A 17449-nucleotide genomic window follows, 5' to 3' on the forward strand; every position below is an offset into this window, starting at 1 on the left:
CTGTATGATAATAAAAGGTCACCATGTAAAGACTTTAGCTACAAACAAGTCACCTGTAGAATTCAGATACAAAAAACCACCCAGTAAAGTGTTCAGCTGCAAACAAACACCCTGCATGTGGAGAGGTCAGTATTATTCAACAACTCACCCTGTAGAGTGTTCAACTACTGTACCAAAAAATCACCTTGTAGAAAGTTCAGCTACAAAATTATGGAGTATTCAGTATTTAGCAAGTCATCCTGAAGAGATTTAAGGTCACTCTTTAGAGAGTTTAGCTACAAACCAGTCACCTGGTAGAAAGTTCAAATCACACTTCAGCTACAAAAAAGGTCACTTTGTAGAGAGTTCAGCTATGAACAAGTCTACCGGTAGAGAGTTTAACAACAAACATATCACCCTATGGAGCTACAAACAAGTCACCTTGTAGATAGTTCAGCTCATTCTCAAGAGAGTCCAGCTGCACTGGAAGTCACTTTGTAGTGAGTTCAGCTACAAAGGACATGACTTTGAGGTAGTGATAACTTTCATACAGTGTAAATTTTTGTAAACAAAATGCGTCACTATAAAAAATATCCACAGAACTCAGCTCTTGATGTCTTCCTCCTTTCTGCAGTAAAGAAAAACACAAGTAAAAGAATCTCCAAAGCTCAGGCCAGCTTTGGAGTATACAAATACAAAAAGAAGTGATATCTATACAAAAACAGCCGCTGTGAAAAAGGGTGTGGCCCCTAAATATCCAGGGTGAAAAAGATATGAAATCAAGTGTGATGGCCAAGAAATGACTATGATGGTAAGTAAATGTTAATAAAGACAATTCAGGTGAATTTGCTGCCGAATCTTAGTACTGTATGTAAAACTTGGAGAAGGCAACACAAATTCGCCTGAATTGTTGTTATTAAAATTTTTGCCATGAACGGTCGTTTCTTAGCCCCCACATTTGATTTCACATCTTATTTCACCTTGGCTTTTAGGGGACCACTCCCTTTTTTCGCTGCTTGGCTGTTTTTGTATAGATAAACATCCACATAGTTATGGATAATTGAAAGACCAATATTTTCTCATGCCTGCAGGGTTACTAAACAGCCTAAGGGAATAATTTTGAAAATGAGTATGTTTATAGGTTAGCCATCATGCCTCAAACCCTTTACGATTTAAAAGAAATCGTAGTGAGAGCTGCAGAGAGGAAAAAGCAACATAATATAAAGTCATGGAGGTCCAAATACTCTCTGATGGGTGAATAATTCTTGGTTAATTTAGGTGTTGGTATTAGAGACTTGTTTACTGTTTATGTAAGAATTTCATGGAATGCGTGAAGTTACACATATATGGTAGGCGTAGACACAAACCATGGTAATATCACTTAGTTTGCCATGGTATTATTCAGTTATATACGTATGTACTACAGCACGGCACTTTGATCTTCACCACAGGTGTAGTATGTATGCACTGGCTTTCCTTTGATCTGAGATGTGAATATACCACTTTTACACCTTATTCCAAAGGAAAGAGAAGGTGTATAAATGCCATAATAGCTGTATTAACAGTGCTCAGGAATGCATTAACGAGAAACAGCATAGCAAAAATAGTCTTCCAAGGAGGGTGTATATTTTTAACAAGTATGAGGAAAAAATAGGAATTTTATGCTTGATTGGGGATCATTAAAAAAGGGAAACAAGGGAAGTTGCCTACACCTGCAGATAGTAGACATTTAGTCTATACCATGACTGAATTAGGGATTAAATGTCCACTAGTATATCTGCAGGTGTAAGCAACCTCCCTTGTTTTTTCTATGATCCCTAATGGAGCTTATAATTCCTAATTTAAACCAGGTGCGTGCCTGGTTTACTGAAATTGTTTTCATAAAAGTGTGTGTGTGTGTGTGTGTGTGTGTGTGTGTGTGTGTGTGTGTGTGTGTGTGTGTGTGTGTGTGTGTGTGTGTGTGTGTGTGTGTGTGTGTGTGTGTGTGTGTGTGTGTGTGTGTGTGTGTGTGTACCTATCTACCTATCCACTTATGTTTGTCCGTACTCACCCATACTTGAGCAAAATCGTTAAATAATGGTAAAAACAACTTTTATGTAAGAAGTTAAAGCAAAATGAAGTCTGTATTAAACTTCTGCACAGGTGAACTTTGCTCTGAGGTGGTTTCTTTTCGGCAGACTGAAATATGGGTGTGGCGACTTTCCTCAGACTACCTTCCCCTTGAGGTTTTCAGGCATTTAGCAACTGAAAAACAACGGTGCAGGCCTCGTACACTACCAGGAATAGCCTATTGCTTCGAGTTGAAAGGGGGCGTATCCCTTACATACGCGAATGAAAATGAAGAGCAGCTTTGAGGCTTTGTCGAGAGAATTTGTAGGAAAAACATGTTAGTCACGCTATAATAAACAGTTTAGATGATACTTCTGTGCGTGATATGTTGGTAAAAGCGGTTTGTTTAGCAAATGCTTCCTTCTTTGATTGATTGATTGATTGATTGATTGATTGATTGATTGATTGATTGATAAGTTTAACCTCTCAATGATTGGCACAGCCGCTTTTCCTCACTGGAGGGACATACATACAAGCACATACATGAACATATACATACAAGCAAAATACACACAGTACAATCCAAACATACATAATAACAGAACAATAATACACATACAAAAAACAATACAACACACATGTACATAAATTATATACATCCTTAGCAGTGCATAGCAACGTGATTGAACGAATTATGAAAATTTCATGAATTACGAAATACGAGAATTAGCTAATAATATTATTGCACAACCCAAAACTACCCTATTGTAATATAGTAATACATAGTTGGTTAATTCATAGTAGCATATACTGTAATTCCAGATGAGTTAGCTAGCTGCATGGCACCTGGTTTTTAGAAGTAACACAACATTAACTTGTTTTACACTTGTTTGTTTACTTTCTTGTATGTCATTGACTGGTGGACCCAAGCATACTGCATCAAAAGAAATGAGAGCACCACCATTAATGTTTTTGTCTGAACACATTCCCCAACTATCAATTACTAACTTGAAAGTGAAGTGGCGATTACACTTTTTTGTGTATGACTGGTGGACCCAAGCATACTGCATCAAAAGAAATGAGAGCACCACCATTAATGTTTTTGTCTGAACACATTCCCCATACCAACTATCAATTACTAACTCGAAAGTGAAGTGGCGATTACGCTTAATTTGCTTCAGCTATAGTCAGTCCATTACACAGTGCTACGATCGAAGAACAATAGTAAAAGTGCCTCTGAAATCAATCCAGTCATCACGAAAAATACGGATGTTATAAATGTGCTTTACTTTACCAAAAACCAGTAGTGATGGCATGAAAGAAGCCATGGTCTTTATCTGGCTAGGGTGATCACATAAGCATGTTAATTGATGATTTGCTATACAATGTTGAAAGGCATATAAAATGCCTTTGCATAGCAGGTTTTTCCCACAAAAAAAATTGTTTATGAAAGAAAACCTTGCTATTTTAATCTTACAAGGTGACAAATTCACAATACTACGGTATGATAAATTGTTCACATGTAATTATTAATCGTTCCAACAAGTGTATAAGATGAAAAGCATGAAGGTTAGTATAAAATAGGTGTTTTCTCCATGCTCCTTAAATTTGAGAAACAAAGTTGCTGTTTTGCAATGCTCACCAATGTTAGTATTTGTCAGGGGAACAACAACTGATTGAGCTATTATAAATAATGGGCAAGCCATTATGTACATAAACAAGTAGGGTGGTTAGAAATGATCAGACATGGATGTAGATGAAGGAACAGACATGGACATTGTCAAAATACATGTTCACATTTATACCTAATGTTTCCAGACCCAGAAGTCACTTTCCCAAATTCTTATCCATTATAAGCACATATATGTGTGGGGAATTGGCCAACATGCTATAGAGCACCATGGTACACTGTACTGTTATACACATGCTCTAGATATCTAATGCAGAGTCATAGATTCAGCTGGCATGTCCCAACTTAGTCTCACAGGGCAGGCCCTTAGAGCCTCATCACTTAGGTATAAGTCCCTACATCTTATAGTGAAAGCTGGATCTAGCCTGCGAAACTTTACTAGGACATATCTCCTGAATCGCTACAATTCTAGAGCATATGTGCAACAGTACATGGTCTTTTGTACTCTGTAGCATCCTAGCCTATCCTCTGCACATGCAGTTTTAAAAGGATAAGTGTTATGAGAAGGTGTTGTCTGAGTTTGGAAGAAAAGACTTGTGTACAGAACAATATTAGGTATGAAAATTATGATTAATGTAAAGGTGTACTTTAAAACTGTCTGTGTCTGTGTCCACATCTGTGTCTATGTTCTTATCCAACCATTTCTGCGTTTTCCATCTACCTAAACAAGCACCTGGTTTGTAGATTAATGCTACCACATAGGTACTGTATATGACCTCACAACAGCAAAAATCTATGTGATAGAATAGGTCATAAATTTTAATGTTGCAATGTTCCCTAAATGCAAGATTAAAGTCCTCTGGTCAGGATAAAATTCCACTTTACAGTATGTACTGTACAGTAGTCCACATCAGTAAAATTTTCCTGAATATACAGACAACTCATTTTATAATGATCAGGCATCATGAGGTTTGGGCTTTTTCTTTTGTACTACTTCTAAAAACCAGGCACGACTCAATTACCGTATATACAGTGTAGCTGGAAATGTACATGTAATATTATTTTGATTAAGGATTCTGTTTTGCAATAATACAATTATGCATACAGAATTATCAAATAGTTATTGTAACTTCGAAATTTGTAATAGGTGAATTATTTCATAATTCTCTAAGTACTATGCATTGCTAAGGAAGCACTATCCGTATAAACTGCTTTCAACAACTTAATTATGAACAGAAATATCTTCTTAACTGTTTTATAGTTTGTCTACAGTGGAACCTTGTCTCGTGTCGGAGTGGTTCTAGCTACAATTCTCCAAACTTGCTCTCTCAAGGCTTAGCACAGACTGACTTTTCAAACACACATACACTGTATTTATACAAGATGTGGTGCTAAGGTCAACTAAAGGTTAACCATACAGGTTCACAAAGAAAGTTAATTAGCTACAAAACTAGAACAATAAAAAGACAGAGATATGTCAAAACAACCTAATGATAACATACAAAAAGTAGTAATACAGACATGGGTAGGTAAAAAACAACTGGCTGATTACACTAATAAGCTACAAAAACTGATAAGTGTATGCATACAAAGTGGTAATTAATGTTAATAGTAATCCAATTAAGTATGAAGTCACTGTTGTGTATAGCAAGCTTCTCCACAAACCTCTCTTAACAAACTCCCTGAAATCAGGACACAATAGAAAAACCTCCAAAATATGGACAAAAATTTTTGTCCCAACAGGTCTCGTTAAGAGGAAAACCTCTATATTACAGCAAAATGTCTGTAATAGAGAGGCTCCACTGTAAAGTGTTTTCCCCGCAAACTCTCTAAACAAACCCTCAAGGCTACACTTCATTTTTGTTCACACATGTAGGACACCCCTTTCCAAGTTGAAGTGATATGCTTTCCTAATAGTTTAAGAGGTCTGCTATGGTGTTTCTTTGTAGTTAAATATTTGAATGACCCCAGAAATGTGCACCAATAAAACCTGCCAGAGAAAAATATGCTAGCAGTTGTTTACAAATATGACTGGATCTGCGACAACCAGTTCCTATCGCCCAAGACAGGAAGTTTGACTTTTTTGCACAAACACAAAGCTTAATGAATGTGGTATCAAATTTCACTGTCACAGTCAACCAGAGTGAAGTGGTCTGCTTTTGCTGGTTGCTTTTTTCAAGCACAGTGGCAAACCGTACAAGTTGTCTGGGGTCTTGATGGAGCCCTGGCCAACCAGGAGATGGCTGTGTGTGGCTGTACAGCTCTGTGGTATTGGACAATGTAAATTTCCTTTCATTTTAGCCACCTTTTGAGCCCTGAATGGCCCATAACTTGGCCTAATTCATCCCAACATGTTTTCAAACATCATCTTGCCCGCCTTCCAGGCCCCCCCCCACCTCCCACCCCTTTGGAGCTCGGCTGATGCAGTCAACCTCAGTTTAAAAACTACATGAAATGGCAGGAAACTTAGCTGTTGACTGCTTCTTCAGTGGATGATCTGGAAGGTAAGAAATTGTTGTAACATGTGTGAAAATTTGGTATGCGTAGCTACCACCATTGGCCAGCTACAACACTCTGAATATTTAAAACCGGTGTTTCTCGATACTTTTAAATGGACAATAAGACCAGTTTTTCCAGAGACAGTTGTTTGCAATAAATTAATGTTCTATGTTGGGTTTTGAATTGTTTCACGTGGCCAGACCGCCTTTTCTCCCATGGCACTTATCAATCAAAAATTATAAGCAGGCACTTATAATTTCCCATTGCTAAACATCGTGGGAGAAAATAGCGGTCTGACCACGTGAGACTGGTTTGAAGTCCTTTCATTCATGAAGTGCCTACCAGCATTTATTACTCATGTCAGCAAGATTTCAATTCAATGCTCCTCCGTGACTTGTAAAGTTTATTTCATTTTAATCATGTATGAGCATGAGAAGCATGTCTGCAAGAATACTTAACACATTAGTAATGCAAGTGAGCTATATAATGGTGATAGTCTTGTCACCCATCACATCCACTAATCAATAACAAATGGGTTTGCAAGGATGCTTATTACACATTTTAAGTGAACAAATATTGCATACGAGGATGTTTGCTTCTGGTACCTGAGGATTACAATTGTCAACATGGCATCACGTTCTCACTTTAAGATAGAGTATCTGGCCTGGAATGTAAGGCTTTATATGAATACAAACTACTTTGATTGTTTCACTATTTCAGACTTGAATTCCTCTCCTTCTCTTGCCCTTGATAGGAAATATTTACAAAGTGTTATTCTGAAACATACATGCAGTATCAATAAATGTTCATGTAACATTAGCTGTACTGGGCCAGTGAAAACAGGGAATATTGGCACACTCCATCACATAATAAATATTGCCTCAATATTGGAATAGAGTATCTAAGGGAATATTTACATAGGGAGGTGGATATGGGGGAGCTGAAGCGCCCCATCCAAAATTTTACTATGTGCTAGCTAGAAAGATAGTAGAAGCTACAGTACAGGTTTAATTACATCTAAAACATACATGGACAATGAAAAGATGGAAAAGAGCAAGAAGAGAAAAGAGCTAATCTCTTCTAGGAATCAACAAGAGAGGGTCAAATTTAATGTCGGGAAAAGTGCTTAACATCAAAATACTCTAATAGAACAGTCAACTACTCTATCCATCATTAAAATTCTTTAAAGTGATAAAGAACAAATACCAAATCCTAGACCCATTTAACTTCAACCTTGAACTCAAACTATACTGCAGCATTTATGTGGATCCCTTTATAAATTATGAAAGCCAGCTAGTTATACTGTACCACTGTTAGAAAAATAGTAATGATTTCACTTTAATCGCTAAAGTGGCTCACAATGCTTAGTAAGATTCAGTAAAAATTATTGCCAATTTCAATCTCAGAAAGCTAAATTTGCAAAACTTTCTTGTGAGGGCAACCCCCCAGACCTCCCTAGATAAAACACGTCTGTGCTTTGCACACTGTACTACTATAGTGTAGTTGTATCAACCAGTAGCGCTACCACTTTTCTTAGCACCCAATATTATGTAGATGCCCCTAGCTTAGCACCCACCTAGATCTGCCCCTGACTTGGTTTAAAACAAGTGCTGAAATTTTCATGGCCATAGTACTGTAATGCAATGAAAAGTTATGAGTGGTGAACTTTTAAAAAGTAGACAAATTTATTTAGTCTTGTTTTTTGCAAGCCCGGTCACATAAAAAACTGAATAAACAACCTTAAAAGTAGTGTATCCATTAACAAAGCCTGTATTGTGGTTTTGTTAAGACCTTTATATGACTAAATATGGGTATATTGCAGAGCCCTACAATACAGGCTGTTTCATGCACCAATGTAGTAATTGTTGTTGTGCTTCACAGTACCAACACCTGATGTATATGTTGAAGCCCTTACCACTACTCAGATAGTTGGTCAGTCACTAACGCTGGAGTGTAGTGTGATTACTGTGAGAGATATTACCAGTAGAGTGGATATTATATGGAGAAATGATGGTGTAGAACTAAAGAGGGTGATGGGGGTCAGTATTAATGTCAATATTAGCTCCACAACAGACAACTCAGCAGTGTACACAGACGCATACGACATCTCACAATTGAACACAACTGATGATGGTAGACGATACCATTGCAAGGTAGTGATAAACACTACTCCACCAGCAATGGCTAATAGTAGTGTTACACTGGATGTGATTGGTTAGTAATAATGGTGTATATACTAATGATTTTGTAATCCAGTCTGCTTCAGTCTACAAGTAGTAGTTGTAACACGGGCATGATGGCTTTGCATGATATGTATGCCCAACAGACTGAGGGTCATAGGCCTGAGGGATGAGGGAATATACATCAGGCCAAAGCACAAATGCCCCGTGTTACAACTGATATGTAACACTTCTGACCCATAGCAGGCTAACAGCCCACACTTTTTGAACAATTACACAAGCCAATATTATTGCAACCACAGGACATATTATATTACATATACATACCTGAAAGATTCAGTTATTGGTACATTCAGATATTACAGAGGATTTTGGCTACACAAGTTTAATGTTTTGTACAGTGTTATTGAATTGTTTATAGTGTAATTACAGGGTTTACTAAAGGCCTAGAAGAGTAAGCTTGCTTGTAGAGTGGTTAGCTCGTTTGTATTTTGTGTTATTAGTATTGTGGGCATGGTCCATACTCGAAACACTTGTGAATAAGCTATTGCACTATCTTTCTTCACCAACATTCGGTTTGTAGGATAGGAGGATAACAAAATGTTTTCTGTCTGAATGGTTTTTATGGCCAAATCCAAGTTGTGTGTACTACATATATTAACAAGTACATGAAAAAAATTGGAATTTTCAACTAGAGTAGGGACCATAGCACATCGATAAAAAGTACTGAAACAAGTTGGAGTAGTCCATGATATTAAATCACAGTAACACAATAAGAAGTGTTATATCCCTTCTGTGCTCATGGTATCTTGAGCTAGGGGATATAACACTTCTTATTGTTTTACGGTGATTTAATATCATGGACTACTCCAACTTGTTTCAGTACTTTTTATTGATGTGCTATGGTCCCTACTCTAGTTGAAAATTCCAATTTTTTTGTGTACTTGTTTGTTAAATATTTTTGTATAATTTTATTATGATTGATGAACCCACGCATACCGCATCTGAAATGGCACTGTGCGCCCCAGCTATAATCTGAAAAGTGAAGTATCCATTTACACTTTGTTGTCAGCTATGTTCAACCCATTACACAGCATTTCGAATCAAGAACTGTTCAAAATGCACCTCTACAATCCACGCATACCAAAAGAAATAGTGCTGCGCACCCAAATTATATTGATTATCATCTGAAAAGTCCAGTATCCATTATGCTTCGCTGTCAGCTCTGTTCAACCTGTTACACAGCAGCACGAATCAAGAACTGTTTGAAAAGCACCTCTGCAATCAAAATAGCCACTATGAAAAATACAGACAATTTCCATTACGAAGGTAAGCCATCATGTGCTACCACCAAATTGACACCTTTCATCACTGTCAGCAAAGATGAATGGGATACAAAGGAGAGCACTGGTAAGTCCATGAAAAATGCATTGTACATACTGCGGTATGCCAAAAGGTACCTGTCAGGCAGAAGCGAGGTTGAACAGTGAAAAAATCAAACCCGTAGCCTTAGCCGTTATCGAGTTACACTTGTTTGAAGGCATCAGTCAGTCAGTCAGTCAGCTACTTCCTCAGTCAGTAGAAAATTCCGCCAAATATTATTTTTAAATTCCGTAGCAACTTGTTGAAAGCGTTTTGGGTCGATCTGAAAGCTTGTTTGGGCTTAGTTTTACCTAACAAATACTGCCTCATTGTCGTCAGGGAAAATTGAGGCTGGTTTTTGGGTGATATTATTTTGTGGGCTACGCCTACTCCTTTGTTGTCCCTACTATACAGTTACTATCATACTGTATGATCATTTCCCATAATAATTCATTTTGTCATTGATGTTTAGATAATTGGCTGGCCAGTTGTAGCCTGGAAAAGTCACCACTGGGCTACATTGCAAACATAGCCCAGGCAGCTTCTTTGATCAGAAATGCGAAAGTGATACATATATTAAATGTACATGCATTACTAGTATAACTCATAATTAAAGCAACCCTTTCCTTTCACACACTGAGTGATATTTTTATTTTTAGCATTAGGTACTGTATTATACCATAAATGGTCCACTTCTATCTGACCACATACTGTACGTACTGTGTTTGAATAATTATGTTAATTCCTAAAGCACATCCGTACTGTTGTAACACCTACATTTTTATAGTGATGTACTGTGATTTTTTTAACTTAGTTCCTACTCCTAATGTCACTGTTGGTTCCCCCAACATTTGTCAACCATTAACACTGGAGTGTAATGTAACTACTGTGAGAGGTGTCATCAGTAGAGTGGATATTATATGGAGTAGAGGTGGTGTAGTATTGACTAGGAAAAATAACACTTCCGTAACTATAAGGAAAAATTCACTACTATTCATAGACACTTTTAACATCTCAACAATAAACACAGTTGATAGAGAGTACCATTGTGAAGTGGTGATCAACACTACTCCACCAGTAATGGCTAATGGCAGTGTATCACTGGATCTAATGGGTTAGTTGTTGACAAACTTTATTAATACGCTGTATACCATTGTTCTCTCCTTAGTACCATCCTTTCGTACTGCCATATCTCCAAATGTTACCAATATATCAGCTAATGTGGGTGATGCCTTAGTTTTGAATTGTGAAGTGGCTATACTTAGTGATTCAGAAGTGTTGCCTTGTTTGATTATGTTCAGTTGGAATGGACTTGATAGAAGTGCTGAGACAAATGATGACAGAATATTCATCACACGTACTTCCACTCTTACTAGTCGTCTCCAGTTTTATTACCTGATGGAGGGAGATGAGGGTAGATATACTTGTAAAGTAAATATTTTGGGACCTTTCCAATCAGATATAGTTTTCATTCGGAGACTTGATAGTGAGTTTTTATATTACACTATCTAAATATTATATTCATGTTATGTTACAAGTGATAATTATAACCCAACCATGAGATTTGTGTTTGATTTGTAAACACAACACCCAAAAGCCTGAGGCACGTTGAAGGGCAGAATGACTACAAATCTGATACAAACCAAATGCACATCGCTTTCTGGTATGGAACATGAATCAAAGAAGCCCATTTGTAACGGAAGGAAAATAAAGCTAAGATTATACAGTATTTCACTGGCCATTGTTATGAACAGTGCCCAAGGAATCTTGTTATGCAAGCAAGCACGTGGTATTTTGATAACAATTCAACCCAAGCCATTAATGTAGCTGCTGCTTCCCATTCAGTGTATAAGTGTTGATGATATTATTTACTGAGTAATATATTGGTGTGTAATCAATAGTCTCCATTAGTTAAATGTATTCCAAATTCTGATACAAATTCAGTTGCTATTGTAATTTACTGTGGTGGCTTAACACGTGGTTACTTTGGTATATCTTTGAAATAATTAGTGGCCAAATTATGTGGACTAAAGGTGGTGCTTAGCTGTATTAAATCATTTGTATATCAAGACTCACGATAGTGTGTCGTGTGGCCCAAGAAGCTAGCGCGCCACACCGTGAGTATATCAACAGGAAGAAAGAAAACACAATTTTCACACCTATGTATATAGCTCTGTGATTCCTTATCCGATTAGAACCAAAGTTGCTACAGACATGCCGGCCAGTTATGGGAGTCTACAAACCAAATTTGAAGAAAATCGCTCCAGCCATTTCCGAGATACAAGCAAACAAAATTTAATTTTAAATATAGTGTGTCATGCGGCCCAAGAAGCCGGCACGCCACACCGTGAGTATATTGACAGGAAGAAAGAAAACGCGATTTTCACACCTTTGTAGCTCTGTGATCCTTCATCCGATTGGAACCAGTTTTGCTGCAGAGGTGCCCGCCAGGTAGGCCACCCCACATACCAAAATCGCCATAGCCATTTCCGAGATATGAGTGCCCAAAAGTTCTTTTTTATTTCTTCTTATTCTTCGTCTTTTCGCACACTTTGAAAAATTGCTATAAAACACAAACGCGTATTCCGATCGCCTTGAAATTTGGCACACGTAAAGGGAGTCCAACGATGAATCCTAGTATCACATTTGGTGCAAATGCGGTGAATGGTTCAGGAGTTATGATCGATTATTTATGTAAAACAAGATCGATTTGTTGTCACGCCTACAGGGTAAACCACTTCATGGAATGAGTTGAAAATCGGTTTGTGGATAGATCAACCATTGTAGGAGTGTCTTTTAGTGGTTTGAAAACAATCGAAATTAAGATCATGGAGATATGACATGAAACTGAAGGTGTGTAACAATTGCGCGATAGAGATTCATGAATAAAAATAACAATAATTTTCACGCCTACCAGGCAAACCGCTTAGAGCAGTGAGCTGAAAATTGGTATGTAGCTGGAATAGTCATCGTAGAAAGTCCTTGCAGTAGTACAGAAGAATTGGTATACAAACCACTGATTTATGATTCCAAAGCCAACTCTGTGTAGCTAATGAGAGATTGAGATACAGTCACCCTAATAGAGCATTCACCTAGTTCATGGCTTACTCCATTATAGATTTCTATTGCATTGCAAGTTATGCTGTAGGGAGTTCAGCAGCAACCAGTTAATATTTTAGACAGTTCAGCTACAATCAAGTCACCTTGCAGAGAGTTCAGCTACAAAGAAACCATCCTGTGGAGAGTTCAGCTACAAACAAATCACCCTGTAGAGAGTTCAGCTGCAAACATATCACCCTGTAGAGAGTTCAGCTACAAAAAGATCACCTTGTAGAGAGTTCAGCTACAAAGAAACCACCATGTAGAGAGTTCAGCTGCAAACAAGTCACCCTGTAGAGAATTCAGCTACAAACAAATTGCCCTGTAGAGGGATCAACTAGAAGAAGTTACCTTGTAGAGAGTTCAGGTACAAAGAAAACACCATGTAGACAGTTCAGCTGCAAACATATCACCTGTAGAGAGTTCATGCAGCTAGAAACAAATCACCCTGTAGAGAGATCAGCTAGAAGAGGTCACCTTGTAGAGAGTTTAGCTACAAAGAAACCATCATGTAGAGAGTTCAGCTGCAAACAAATTACTCTGTAGAGAGTTCAGCTAGAAAAAGTCACCTTGTTGAGAGTTCAGCTACAAAGAAACCACCATGTAAAGAGTTCAGCCTCAAACAAATCACCGTGTAGAGAATTCAATTACAAACAAATCGCCCTGTAGAGGGATCAGCTGGAAGAAGTTACCTTGTAGAGAGTTCGGCTACAAAGAAACCACCATGTAGAGAGTTTAGCTGCAAACAAATCACCTGTAGAGAGTTCAGCTAGAAACAAATCACCCTGTAGAGAGATCAGCTAGAAGAGGTCACCTTGTAGAGAGTTTAGCTACAAAGAAACCATCATGTAGAGAGTTCAGCTGCAAACAAATTACTCTGTAGAGAGTTCAGCTAGAAAAAGTCACCTTGTTGAGAGTTCAGCTACAAAGAAACCACCATGTAAAGAGTTCAGCCTCAAACAAATCACCGTGTAGAGAATTCAATTACAAACAAATCGCCCTGTAGAGGGATCAGCTGGAAGAAGTTACCTTGTAGAGAGTTCGGCTACAAAGAAACCACCATGTAGAGAGTTTAGCTGCAAATAAATCACCTGTAGAGAGTTCAGCTAGAAACAAATCACCCTGTAGAGAGATCAGCTAGAAGAGGTCACCTTGTAGAGAGTTCAGCTACAAAGAAACCGCCATGTAGAGAGTTCAGCCTCAAACAAATCACCGTGTAGAGAATTCAACTACAAACAAATAGCCCTGTAGAGGGATCAGCTAGAAGAAGTCACCTTGTAGAGAGTTCAGCTACAAAGAAACCATCATGTAGAGAGTTCAGTTACAAAGAAACTACCATGTAGAGAGTTCAGCTAGAAGAAGTCACCTTGTAGAGAGTTCAGCTACAAAGAAACCATCATGTAGAGCAGCGTTGAAACCGGGTCGGGTCATCCGGGTCACATTTTCTTTGGGTCATCCGGGTCTGACCCGGTTTACAATTTATCCGGGTCTGACCCGGTTTACAATTTATCCGGGTCTGACCCGGTTTACAATTTATCCGGGTCTGACCCAGATTGGATAAGTGAGAAACGAAATTGTTTGTTTGACGACGTGGAACTTATAAACGCTATCGTGTAGCTCTTTCGTGAGCCACGCCCACTTATCGCATTACCAACATATGCTCAGCCACGCCCATTTGTTAGTAAGTGCAGTATGTAGCACGAAACTGAGGGTATCTATGGTGAGGGGTAGCTATTGTCAGTAGGTGAAGATCTTTTTTTTTTTTTGGTCTTCAACCTACAGCTAGGCTGAAGTTGCAATATTTACTCAACACAAATCGAACGCTCAAAATGTAGACTCATTCGCTTGCTCGAGACTAGCCGAAACACGTCTCAGCCTTAATTAATCCGGGTCACATCCGGGTCAAATTCGGGTGTGACCCGGATTGCTATCCGGGTCAGTGGGTCATCCGGGTCAGCAGTAGTGATCCGGTTTCAATGTTGATGTAGAGAGTTCAGCTACAAAGAAACCACCATGTAGAGAGTTTAGCTGCAAACAAAGAACCTGTAGATAGATCAGCTAGAAAAGATCACCTTGTAGCTCCAAAAAAACCATCATGTAGAGAATTCAGCTGCAAACAAATCACCCTGTAGAGAGTTCAGCTACAAAAAGATCGCCCTGTAGAGAGTTCAGCTAGAAGAAGTCACCTTGTAGAGTGTTCAGCTACAAAGAAACCATTTAGTTGTCCCCCTTTCAGTTGTCCAGCACACTTGCTCCTTGGTGCTGGGGGTGGTAGACAAGGGCAGTACATCCAGCCCAGGAGAAAAAAATCATGTAGACTCTGAGAGTTCAGCTGCAAATAAATCACTCTGTAGAGAGTTCAGCTAGAAGAATTCACCTTGTAGAGAGTTCAGCTACAAAGAAACCATCGTGTAGAGAGTTCAGCTACAAAGAAACCACCATGTAGAGAGTTTAGCTGCAAACAAATCACCTGTAGAGAGTTCAGCTAGAAACAAATCACCCTGTAGAGAGATCAGCTAAAAGAGGTAACCTTGTAGATAGTTCAGCTACATTTCAAGTCACCCAGTAGAGAGATCAGCTGCAAAATAATATCTTGTGGGGAATAATGGGCATGTAATAAATATGTGCATATAATTTGTATAATTACTAATAAAATTGAAGTATTAAAAATCTTCTTTAAGTTCTTTTCTTCTTCTTGTGGTAAAGAAAAAAAAACCATGGGGTAAAAAATCCCCAAAGCTAGCCATAGGCCGGCTTTGCAGTATACAAATGCAAAAAGAAGTGATATCTAATCAAAAACAGCCAAGCTGTAAAAAAGGTGCGGTCCCCAAAAAAGTGCATGGTGAAAAAAGATGTGAAATCTAAGGTGGTGGCCAAAAAATGGCTGTGATGGTAGGTTAATGGTAAAAATTTTTTAAGAACGACATTTCAGGTGAATTTTGTGCCGCTTGGTCTTGGCACCAAATTCACCTGAATTGTCGTTATTAAAATTTTTACGATTAACCTACCATCACAGCCATTTCTTGGCCGCCACCTTGGATTTCACATCTTTTTTCACCATGGCCTTATTGGGGGCCGCACATTTTTTTACAGCTTGGCTGTTTTTGATTAGATCAAGACACACGGTAGTGTGTCGTGCGGCCCAAGAAGCCGGCGCGCCACACCGTGAGTATATTTACAGGAAGAAAGTAAACGCGATTTTCACACCTTTGTAGCTCCGTGATTCCTTATCCGATTAAAATCAAAGTTTCTGCAGAAGTGCTGGCTAGGTAGGGGAGTCCACATTCCAAATTTGAAGAAAATCACTCCAGTTATTTCCTAGATACGAGCGGCCAAAGTTTGGATAATTTTTCTTCATTTTTTTTCTTCTTTTCGCACACTTTGCAAAATCCGCCATAAAACACGAATGTGTGCTCTAATCGGATTGCAATTTGGCACACTTAAAGGGCTCATTAAGGCGAATCTCAGTACCAAGTATGGTAGGAATCCGATGAACATTCACGGAGGTATGACTGATTATTTGCGTAAAATAAGGTCGAAGGTCTGTTACGCCCACAGGGTAAACCGCTTGAAGGAATGAGCTGAAAATTGCTATGTAGATGGAGTAACTATCGTAGGAGTGTCATTTTGTGGTTTGAAAGGAATCAAGTTAAAGGCCTTTGAGATATGACACAAAACCCAACCTATGTCACAAGTACGCGATCGATTTTTATGAATAAAAAACTATTAGTTTTCACGCCTACCATGCAAACCGCTTAGAGCAGTGAGCTAAAAATCGGTGTGTAGCTGAAATAATTATCATAGAAAGTCCTTGCAGTAGTACAGAAGAATCGGATTAAAAACCACTGAGTTCTGATTCCAAAGCCAAGTACGTGTAGCATATGCGAGATCGAGATAGTCTAATAGGACAGTCACCCTAATAGAACATTCAGCTACGTTTATAACTTACTCCAATATAGAATCATATGACATTGCAAGTTATTCTCTATGGAGTTCAGCTACAAACAGTTAATCTCATAGACAATTCAGCTACAAGCAAGTCACCCTGTAGAGAGTTCAGCTACAAATATGTTGCTGTAGAGATTCAGAACATTATAAGTCACACTGAAGAGAATTCAGCTATAAACAAGCCACCTTGTAGAGACAACAAGTCACTCTGTAGAGAATTCAGCTACAAACAAGTCACTGCGTAAAGGGTTCAGCTACAAAAAAGCTACCCAGTAGAGAGTTCATCTAGATCAGCTACAAACAAGTTACTTTATGCAATGTTCAGCTACAAGTAAGTCACTCTGTAGAGAGTTCAGCTACAAACAAGTCACTCTGTAGTACAAACAAGTCACCGTGTAGCTGGAGAGTTCAGCAATCAATCAAAAAACCACCCTGTAAAGAGTTCAGCTATACAAACATGTTATAACTCTATAGAGAAAGTTATAACTCTATAGAGAGATCAGCTAGAAACAATTAGTCATCCAGTAGAGAGATTAGCTACAAGACATCACCTTATAGAGAGTTTAGTTATAAAGAAACCACCATGTAGAGAGTTCAGCTGCAAACATATCACCCTGTAGAGAGTGAAGCTATGAAAAGATCACCCTGTAGAGAGTTCAGCTAGAAAAAGTCATCCTGTAGAGAGATCAGCTAGAAGGATCAC

General features: G+C 38.4%; 1 protein-coding gene across 4 annotated transcripts in view; it reads left to right on the forward strand.

Moving 5' to 3' along the window:
- Nucleotides 1–17449, forward strand: part of LOC136260495 (adhesion G protein-coupled receptor L3-like) — a 124446-nt gene that overhangs the window by 8486 nt on the left and 98511 nt on the right. For all 4 annotated transcript variants that reach the window (XM_066054238.1, XM_066054247.1, XM_066054265.1 and 1 more), the window contains 3 exons: nt 8039–8371; nt 10514–10813; nt 10868–11185. In XM_066054238.1, the coding sequence (XP_065910310.1) occupies nt 8039–8371; nt 10514–10813; nt 10868–11185 (951 nt within the window). The remainder of the gene's footprint in view (nt 1–8038; nt 8372–10513; nt 10814–10867; nt 11186–17449) is intronic.

This window comes from Dysidea avara, chromosome 1 (genome assembly GCF_963678975.1).
Source record: "Dysidea avara chromosome 1, odDysAvar1.4, whole genome shotgun sequence".
NCBI classification, from domain to species: Eukaryota; Metazoa; Porifera; class Demospongiae; order Dictyoceratida; family Dysideidae; genus Dysidea; species Dysidea avara.